Source organism: Calypte anna, chromosome 12 (assembly GCF_003957555.1).
Source record: "Calypte anna isolate BGI_N300 chromosome 12, bCalAnn1_v1.p, whole genome shotgun sequence".
NCBI lineage: Eukaryota > Metazoa > Chordata > Aves > Apodiformes > Trochilidae > Calypte > Calypte anna.
In genome coordinates, this window is record NC_044258.1 from 19,579,918 (window position 1) to 19,590,425 (window position 10,508).

At 44.5% G+C, this 10,508-nt stretch overlaps 2 protein-coding genes across 3 annotated transcripts in view; one reads left to right on the forward strand and one right to left on the reverse strand.

Moving 5' to 3' along the window:
- TRNT1 (tRNA nucleotidyl transferase 1) overlaps positions 1 to 935 on the forward strand; it is a 22,740-nt gene extending 21,805 nt beyond the window's left edge. Inside the window, exon 9 of the mRNA XM_030458265.1 lies at positions 923 to 935. The gene's annotated coding sequence lies outside the window, so the exon portion shown is untranslated. The remainder of the gene's footprint in view (positions 1 to 922) is intronic.
- CRBN (cereblon) overlaps positions 1 to 7,384 on the reverse strand; it is a 16,499-nt gene extending 9,115 nt beyond the window's left edge. Inside the window, exons 1-5 of one of the 2 annotated variants that reach the window (XM_030458263.1) lie at positions 7,281 to 7,384; positions 4,961 to 5,070; positions 4,611 to 4,813; positions 3,782 to 3,931; positions 514 to 673 (exon numbers count right to left, since the gene is read on the reverse strand). In XM_030458263.1, the coding sequence (XP_030314123.1) occupies positions 514 to 673; positions 3,782 to 3,931; positions 4,611 to 4,813; positions 4,961 to 5,070; positions 7,281 to 7,347 (690 nt within the window). In that variant the 5' untranslated portion in view covers positions 7,348 to 7,384. Of the gene's footprint in view, positions 1 to 513; positions 674 to 3,781; positions 3,932 to 4,610; positions 4,814 to 4,960; positions 5,074 to 7,280 lie in introns of both variants that reach the window. The other variant, XM_030458262.1, reaches the window with a different exon arrangement.
- Positions 7,385 to 10,508: the final 3,124 nt, after the last annotated feature.

The window sequence follows — 10,508 nt, forward strand, 5'->3', positions numbered from 1 at the left end:
GAACACTGTCACTGTCAACACTGACTGCCAGTATTTTTATTGCCAAAGCAGTATCAGTAAAAGTCAAGGTGGTTCTTTGACCTGTCTAGAAATAAAATGCTGTAAACTTACTGGTTTTTTCTCCATCAACACTTCACCACCTACAAGCTTTACCAACCAGCACTCCCTCCAAGCTGTTTAGATTATGTAAAAACAGTGATACTACATTAACTCTCATGTAATATTAATCTGATAATACTATGATTAAAACCAAAGAGAAGTCATAATATAATTTATTTCCCCATTGTCAATAACTGATAAACTTTCACACAAAGGCAGGAGGCTGGCATCCAGCACCCCAGCTGTGCATTCTCCTCTGAAGATGAACAGATGGAATTTCGTCTTGATTTTCAACATACCACCACAATTACAGAAACCAAAAAAAGAAACACCACCCCCCTCAAACAGAACAAACCCAACAAAACAAAACAAAAAACCCCAAACCCATCAAGCAAGCCACCAGTAGCTTCCAACCTTTTGATATTTCTGCCACCACTGATGTAGAGCTCGGTCCTGCCAGGTGGGTTTGGGAGAGGGAAAGATGTGGCACCGGCTGAGAGACTGGAGCTGGACTGCTGACATGGTTGAAGGCAGCACTCTCTCAGGAAGGATCTGTACTTTAGCCTGCTGGATTCTGATAAAAGAGGAGAAAAAACCCAAAAAACCCAGATATGCATACACAGGCACAGGCTTAAAAAATTATTTTTCCGCTACTAAAAGCAGAGGCTTGTGTACCAGACTGATCAGCAAACAGTGCCACAGAACTGAAACAGGAATCCATTTCATCAGATTTTAGGAGCTGTACATCACATTACCTCAGGGAACACACAGCACATCAGTAGCAAAGCAAGCATAAACTATTTTACAACACAGGTTATCTCAGCCTGTAGAGAAACAAGATAAACCAGGTGCCTCGAGTGCCAAAGAGTGGGTGTGAGTCCACCTGTGCCTGGTTAGGACAGGCCCCCTATTACCAGGGGACCAATAAAGGTGGGACACACACCCACAGAGAAAAAGCTCACTCTGGTGCGAGGCAATGGAGAGGCCAGCAGCTCGTGGAGCCTCAGGAGCAAGAAAGGATCTTCCCGCTACATTTGGTGGAGAATGTGGGCAACTTGAAAGAAGAACAACTTCTGAAAGGCAGCAGTATGAGGAGCTGGCAACAGGAACATTCTCCCTGACTTGAAAAAGTGCCTGGGCTAACACTCTCCCTGAAAGGTATGACCAGCAAGCTCTTTGGATTGGAAACCCCTGAGCAGAGGGAAGCCAAGATAAGGATTCTCTCTTTGGAAACCCCAGAGCAGAGTGTGTGTTTGTATGTTTAAGTGTAATGTTCAGTGTTGTGTCAGTTTTACAAGCTAGGGTTAAATCCCGTAAGCTGTAAGTGTATCCTGTGTTAAAGTGTTTGTATCCTGTAATCAGTGTTAAAATGTTTGTAAGCTAGGGCAAACTGGGGTAAGAAAAAAAAAAAAAGAGGCAAATGTAGAGAAATAAGATAAACCAGGTGCCTCAAGTTGCCAGAGAGTGGGTGTGAGTCCACCTGTGCCTGATTAGGACAGGCCCCCTATTACCAGGGGGCCAATAAAGGTGGGACACACACCCACAAGGAGAAAGCTCACTCTGGTGTGAGGCAATGGAGAAGCCAGCAGCTTGTGGAGCCTCAGGAGCAAGAAAGGCTCTTCCCGCTACATCAGCCACTTGGAAAAATTATTGATGCCACTGCACTGAACTTTGGTCCTTCTAAACTGAGACAGAAACCACCTCTGTTTTTCCTTTAAACACAAGAATTAGCTGTCTAACAAATATTTTTTTGCACTGCCATACAGAATTCTACAAGGTAACAGCCAAAGTTTATTTGCTGGCTTTTTCCTTCCCTCTCACCCTTAGCTACCATTTCCATGTGACAAAATTTGGTGTCTTTGTATTCTAGAGCACCAGATATCTTGGTGTGTGGCAGAGTGAATTAAAGACAGACTCATAGTGGCAACACAGCAGAATATTCAACCATTTGAGTGTTGTATTTTTATATTTCTGTCTCCTCAAGTTACTTTTGGTTTAAAGTAACAGTCAGCTATTACATATCAACCCCTCAGAAAGGAATTCTAGCTGAAATGCAGTTTGCTATCTTTAAACCATAAAAGCTTCTGTGCTGAGCTAGAGCTCAAATCAGCAGAAACAGGATACAGACTGATCATCTTCTACTGCCCCAGCAGCAACCAGGTCACCAATTCTGCAAAGAGTCCAGCTATAGCTGTGTCTAAGGGCAGTGTCTATCAGGAAGAACTCTGCATTTTAAATAGGATTATGCATCAGAAATCCTGAACTATTAAGATGCATGTCATAAAAAATGTCCAGTACAGCTGAACTGCTTCTGGATACTGAATTCTCAGTAACAATGCTGCTGCTGCTGTAGTTGTCCCAGCACTGCCACCTTCAGTTCAAGCAATGGTTCTTCTAAGCTGTAAAATTTGGAATATTACCTGTAACCAAATGTGAGACACTGAGAAATAGCAAGCACAAGTGTATTCTTAAACTCATGACCTGGAGCTGAAAAAGGTGCTGAGCTCAGGCTGGTTTTAGGCCTCTATCTAAAACAATGCCACTATACTGAACAATAGCAGAACACAGAATATCAGCTGTAAATGTACAGATTTGAGTATGTTTGGCAAGACATGAAAAGAACTGCCAAGCAGTAACAGGAGAGGTAGCACATTCCTGTCAGTGAGGTATCAGTGAGTGGTCAGAAAGGAAGAGGTAAGACTGGCTGAAGGATGCACTGAGCTGTGGCAATGGTTAAAATAAACAACATTTAGCATTTGAGAAACTGAAAATGAGTCTGCTTGTAGTTAGCAGAAAGCAAGAACCTATTTTCATTTTCAAATATTCCTCCAGAAATCTCAGTCTGCTTTTATGTTTTACTAAGAGAAAATCAAATGAGAAAAGCAACCTGCATTCTCCAGCAGGAGTGCCAGACTCCAGCCCTCCCCTTTCCAGGGCAGCTTCTCATGAACACCACCCCTCTGGGCACAGTTACTGTCCTCCCTGTATCTGAACCATGCAGCCAAATCCTCCTGCCTGCTACTGAGACTCAGGAGCTGAAGATTGCTCAGAGTCCAAAAATAAACAAGTACATTGTTATTAGCTGTAGTGTCAGCCCCTGGCCTGCAGCAGTTCAGAACTACAACTGCACATCAAGTGATGAAGGGGAACACACCCAGTGCAGACCAGCTCTAGAAAGGTCTCCTTCCAGGATAAAAAAGTTATATTTTGGCAAAGGAATGGAACCTGGTTGGTACCAGGAAGGCTTTCTGCAATGCAGCAGCAGGCACACACTTCATATTGTACCCTCTCAGTTCACATCTGGTTTGACACAGGGATGTGAGAGACTTTGAAATAAAGCTTTAGAACTTCCAATGCAGGCAAATCAAGATCTTTTTCCTCAATTTTCATAAACAAAATCATTCTGACAGATGTTCTCTCATGAACATCAAATCAAACTACATGTGGATATTCTTCAGACAATTTTAGTAAGAAGTTAGTAACAACTGGAACAGAAGTCTTGGCACAGGAAATGTCAGAAGTCCTTAATAACCAGAGAAACTACTGATCAAGCATTCAATTAGTATCTACACTAATTAGTCAGTTGTGTGACTGAAAGGGCAGGTGCACCTGCAGTAAAATGTAAATGTTTTGGTGAAAACAACATTTGCAGTACATAAAATTAAACAGGTGATTTTCTTACCCATCTGACTGGGTTCTTATTTCAAGCACCTTGAACCTCTGTCTTCCTATTGCTTTCACTTTGACTGTTTCAATTCCATATTCCTGCTCCTCTCTGTAGGCATAAATTTCTGCTGTTGTCCCAAAATGTGCTTCCCTTTCACGTACGTTGCTAAAAGTAACAGAATTAAAAGGTTACATACCCCAAAGAGCATCATTCATCCACATTTCACAAGCTGGTCTCCCTGCACTGACTGTACATGATCAGTCTGACCAGAACAGTGAATTTGGTAAAATAACTTCAACTAATTCTCCCACTTTAGAAGTAATTTCCGATTTTTTTGTTGGTTGAGTAAACTGAAGGAAGAGGAAGGAACATTCTAAACTTCTTTCAGCACAGAGTATCCTTTATCTTTTCTGGTTTTCTATCATTTCCAGTCTCTCAACTGTAATACGTCTCTGCTGGTTAATTTACACAGAAACCAAGTAAATACACCTTCACAGCAATACAGTTCTCAAAAAGCCTTTATTTTTACATTTCAGATCATGCATTATCATTTAAGCAAGAGAGTGCAGTGTGTTCAGTTACTGAATCACAAGGCTGCTCAACCTAAAAAGCAGATCAGTACTGTCCTACACACAGCCCTGGCACTGTCACACAGCTCCCAACACAACATGAAAACCTCCTCAGTACTTATTGGAAGACAATTTTTGCCCAGCAACTCCAAACCACGCTGCATGTTATTCACCCCAGAACTGGTGCAACCATCTGCTTTTGCTTTACTATTCCAAGAAACTGCACTAAAAATACATGCTGCATACCATCAGCCAAGCCCACTCGTGTATTTTACCTGTATGCAAGAACAGCAAAGGTTCTGTCTTTCTGAATTAAATTCCGCACCATGCTAACCTCTTGAGGGCGAAAGAGCTGCAGGGGTAAGGTCTGTCCAGGGATCAGCATCACCATCACGTGGGGCAGCACTGGGATCACCTGGCAGCTGTCATCATCGTGCACTGTTCTCCCATGAAACTCTTCCATATCAGAACCTAAATACTGAAAATGGGAAAGAAGCGGCGTAAGGGGGCTGGGTGATTCCCAAGGGTAAAATAAAAGCAGGCCTTTAGCTGAAGGATGTTACAACAGGAGGCACAAAACTCATCAAAACCTCCTCGAGACTTATCTAGTGGATAATAAACATACCACATGGGATGTTGGCAAACTGGTATCAAAATTAATGACGTTTGGCTTTTCAGTTTCTTTCCTATCTTGATCTTCAACTTCCATTTCATTGTCATCCTCTTCCTCGCTCTCTGCTAATAAACACACACACAATATTGTGTCAAAATCAATCAGCACAGACCAAGATGATGAGAAAAATCAGAGAACCACAGGAATGCACTGAATATTCCCAGGCTATGGCCTTTCACAGGAAAGCAACTTTTGTATTTGTAAACTTGTGAAATGTATTCATTTCACAACTCTTGCAGTTACAGCTAAATCACTACTCTACAGAAAGGGTCAAAAGCTGCTATTTTATTTTTTGGAGTGCTAAAGAACAACGTTTCTCAGACAAAAATAATAAACAAATGCTGTCAGTTCAGATTTCCACTCCAGTAGTACTTCTTTATTTCAATCCTGAACGCCTCCTAGCAGTAATCCAGGATGCCACGTAACTTAGGATCTTGTAGGATGGCAAATAGAGTGTTTGAAGCAGAACAAACCTGAACACTGTAATGGCACACACCAAGCAGTAACCTGAAGGTCTACGCAAAAACTCCTGCTGATATTCTAGACCACTTCCCTGCTGTCAGCCTCTCCTGTGTGTCTCTCAAACACACACACACAGACAAATCCCAGCACAGGCACAACCCCAGCAAGGGCAGACAATGAGGGCAAGAAAAAATGATCCTGCACCACAAGGAAAGAGGTTACAGATTCCTGTTGGTGTTTTACCTAATTACAGAACTTAAAGCCATACAACACCATCTTCCTAACTAGAGTTAAAAACATTCCAATTCTCCATGAAATTTCTCTTCCATTTTATTCAGTTAGGAACTGCATATTACTCATCCAGCTACCACAATCATTAGCAGCTTTAATTGCCTTTTAGAGAGAGGCTGCTTCACTTGTTTTCCAGGGCACAAAGGGAATTAAGAGCAACTGATGAGAAAGAACCGTGGCCTGCAAAGTTTTGCTGGTTCTTGGCAGAAAGGGCCAGGGCTGCTGCTGCCTGCTGGTGGCAGGGACTCGATGACTCATTTTACTGCAGCAGCAGCACCATGTGAACGGTGAAAAAACACCTTCACTGCCCCCTTGGTTACACTACAGGAACAGGAGACTGAAAGCAAAGGAAACTGCATGAATTACACCCAGAACTAGGCGTATTTTTCTTAAATGACACCTCCAGTACAGCGAAACAAGGGAAACACCAGTGGCACACTGCAAAGCTCACATTTCCTTTGTGGCAGCTTAGGCATTCCTGGATGCTCATACTGGCCCACTAACACTACCAAATCTACTTAGAACACCTTTGTGCAGCAATGAGGAAATATGAATTTTTTTTTTAATTTTTTTTTTAATAGGAACAAGGTAGGAAATATTAAGGCTGCATTTCCTAAAATATTCAGGAAAAAAACCTGTATATTTTACATATACAAAATGCTTGAAGAATATCCTGGTCACACAGGTTTCAGGCAGAACGTCCTGATACGTTCTCCTCTACACACTCCTTATGAAATAATAGTTTTTTTGCAGTCTAGCAAGAGCTGCTTCCAAAACTGTGTGACCTCCTGTCAGCTTGGAGAGGCAGTACATGGTAAATCAGAGAAAGTGCATGTTGTTATGCAATGGGTATCCACAGGAGGAACTCCTGCTGGTGTACGTGATGGACAAGTTCCACAAACTCAGGAGGAACAGAGCAGGAGCCTGGGCCGTGTGTGGAACCAGCCCTGCCCCCAAGTCCTGTGCACAGACAGCACCTTCCATGCCGGCTCACTGAGGGGAGCAGAGGAGACGGACACCGAGCAGAGAGGTGCTCGTGCACCTGATGTTTCCCTCAGGAAACTCCTTCAGGCTTTCTTTGGTTTCAGAGCAAACCCGATTCACAGATAAAAGCGTCTGCGTTTTGCCCGCCGTGGTAGGGACCCTGACCTCGCATTTCGCCTCACCAGCTGCCACCACCGAACGAGGGACTCATACGCGGGCTGCAAGCGGCCCAGGTGCCCACCCCGGCCCGCAGAAAGCTGCATCTCCCCCCGCCACAGCCCGCACAGCACCGCCCACCCCCCCCGGGGCTCCGCTTGTCACAGCCCCGCAACCTCCCTGGGCAAAGTCTATCTGGGCTGCTCCTCCTCCCGGCCCTCCGGAGGTCAGGCCCCGCTCCCCACATCGCCTCCTGCCCCGCAGCCCTTCACCCGCAACCCCGCACTCCCTCCCGGCCGCCCCTTTTCCCTCCGATCCCCCTCACGGCCCCGGCTCCTCCCGCCCAGCGCCTCCCCCCCCAGCCGGCCGCGGCCATTACCGGGCACCAGCTGGAGGTGGTTCCCCATGTTGTTACGGGGCTCGCCACCTCCTTCCTCGGCGGCCATCGCTGTTTACCCGGAGAGGAGCCTGGGAAGCCGCCGGGGCGGGGGGAGGAGGCGGGAGGAGGAGCCGGAGCTGAGGGAGCTGCCGGAGCTGCCGGAGCTGCCGCCTGAGGCAGCGCAGGAGCCGCGGGCTCTGGTGCCGCCTCACGGGGAGCCTGGGGGCGGCGCGCGGGTCGGGGCCTGGTCCCGGCTCCCGGGCCCTCGTATCGTCCCAGCCCGGCTACTCCCGGGGCCCCGTGTTGTCCCAGCCCGACTCCCGGGCCCTCGTATCGTCTCACCCCGGCTACTCCCGGAGCCCCGTGTCGTCTCAACCCGGCTCCACGCGTGTTTTTTGCACGCTGTGGGTCTGGAGAGCGGGGCGGGAGGCGGCACGGGGCTGTGCCTCAGCTCTGCGTGCCGTACACCACAGTGGTTTTATTCTCGTTGAGAGTTGAGATGTGCATTAAATAAAAAAGTAATTTTAAAAAAAGGAGAAATATTAAGACCCTCTTTAGCAGGGCTGCTGGAAGAAAATGTCTGAGGTTTGGTGGTGTCCCGTGGGGCTGAAGGGCTGATGGCCCCTGACACAACTGCTCTGCACATCCCTGGTCATCACCTTCCCCTTCAGAACAACAACAAACACACCCCAAACAAACAAACACATCCCACAAAACAAATGAAAAAACACCACGAAACACACACACACACACACACACACACACACACGAAACCAACCAACCAAAAAAACCAACCAAAAAACCAAACAAAGAATAAAACCAAACCAACTCAAAAAACCCAAAACAAACCAAAAACCCCAAACCAAACCACTGATATCATGGCAGTGGGATTTCTCCCTTTCTGCCAAATGCCCACTTCTTGCTGGGAGCAGAAATCCCTACATCCCACCAGTGCTCCAGCAGCTCTGGGGCTCTCAGGCCCTGTCTCCTATCTCCCAAATGAGCTTTTGTTTCACAGAACCAAGTTCTGTACTTTCTGAGGTTCTCTACAACATGTCCCAGTTTCAGTTCAGCAATAATACTCTTCCTGGATCAGTCACAGAGTCAAATGATGACTATAGTCAGCAAGAAAAATGTATGTGGGTTGTTTGGTTTTTTTCAGAAATAAGTGTTTCTCTAAAACACATCTTAAAGGAAAATAGCAGTCTAATTTCTTTACCATCACGGGTGGGAAATTCCAAAATGCTCACTGTCTGTACTGAACTGGATATGTCATTAGAGCAACAATCAATACACATTTGCCAAAGGAGGAATATATAACAAATAAACAGTGTAATGACACATTATGCATTCATAAAAATCAAAAAAATAACACTACCAAGTTACAATTCCATAACCTTTTCTGCATTGTACACATAATTCTGGGGTGTTGTATCTCTTATATGTATCATTAAAAATCAAATGGTTTTGTTGTCAGTCTGGGAGCCTGAAGGATTAGAAAACCCCAGCCATTTCTTCTCCAAACCCTGGGATTTGATTAAAAGCCATTATGCTAAATATTATTTTACTTCTTTTAATATGCTAATATTTTTAATTTCTGTTGAGTTTTTAATTACTGAGGGGACACTTGAATCACACTTTTAAGCTTGTTTCTGCAGCCTAGAGGGACAATATTTTTTAATGGCAATAATTCACATGACTGAAAGAGCTGACGTTTCTTTTAGGAAACACTAAATACAATAATAATAATAATAATGATAAAATTATGAGTACTGGAAAATCTGGGACCAAAACCCAAGAGTTCCCTAGTTCTTACCTTGGATAATATTGCATCTCTTTATCACCTTAACAGTGCTAAGAGCTGTATTTGTGTGCAGCATATGTAATTCTACCTATTGTCTTACATGTAAATTCAATTCCCCAAAATGGGCATTACCTCTAATTTAGTCTCTGACTACAAATTACAGACATTATTATCCACCAGCCTTTCCTACAGGGACACAGTGAAGGCACTGTGAAGATATTTATTGAGATCCAACTTCTGTTTGGTTACATGTTACTCAGGATGCTTATTCAAGATGTTGAGGCATGGTTAATTCTGGGAGATTTAAGCTAAACTGCTAGAAAATACATTGAACATATAAACATTGACATTAATTCTCACAAAAGGCAGTCTTTACCTTGAAGAGTCATGAATCTCACACTTCAATCCAACCTGGCACGAGCCATGTTCCCAAACTGCTGCTCTTCCAGCAGTGTTCACCCTGGGCTGGAGACAGAAAGCAGCAGTTTGTGGGTGGAAGAGCAACTCTGTAAAGTTATTTTATTAAATGTGGTGAGGGCAGGCATATGTATATCCCAATGTACTGCACTTAATCTGGTCAGTGCCAAATTGCCCAAATTACTGTAATTTAGAGGAAATGAGAGCACTTCAATACAACAAAGGGCTTTTTTCTTTTGAGCTGCTGTTATCAAAGATCCACACAGCCAGCTGTGAGGAACTTGAGTTTTATTTCAGGAGTGCTGTTTTTAAAAACATTGATTTACAAACAAAATGTCAGTACCATGCTCTCAGACCCTGTGAGGTTTAATGCCCAAATTCACACTGGTTCTCTTGTACCTTGCAGTTCCTGGTTGGGAATAGCAGGACTGTAAAGCTGCTGTTGGTTACCCCTTAGTCTGGAGTCAGAGGGCAGCAATCACCTTTCTAGAAGAAAAACACAGAAAAGAACAGCAATGTAAAGGCTGTAGCAATGGTTAGAACTTCATTTGGTGTTGCTGAGGGGTGGTACTTGGGATGAAGACACCCAAAGCTTGAGTGCTGGTTACCTGAGCCAGCTTCATTAATTGTGGGGGCAGTTCTGAACAAAAGGTGTCTGCAAACAACCCCCAACCTCCCACTGGTCTGCAGTTCCTCCACACAGCACAGAATACACTCTACTAAAAATACATCTCTATGCCCCCAAATCCCAGTGCTTCTCCCCCATTTTCTCAGCAGATGCACTCCTGTGTCCTCAGCAGGAAAAACTGTAAGAGAAGAAGAAGAGGGACTCACAGCAGCTGCACTGACAAAATGCCATGTAAATTCCAAAGCTCCTGCACATCTCTCAGCCCTCTCCTCTCTCAGCTCTACTCAAGAGAAAGGAAATGTGCAGAAAGTAGAAGCAGGCAGTGCAGTGTCTTCACCTCCATACCTGAAGTGGAGACTTCAATTAATTTATTTCTGGG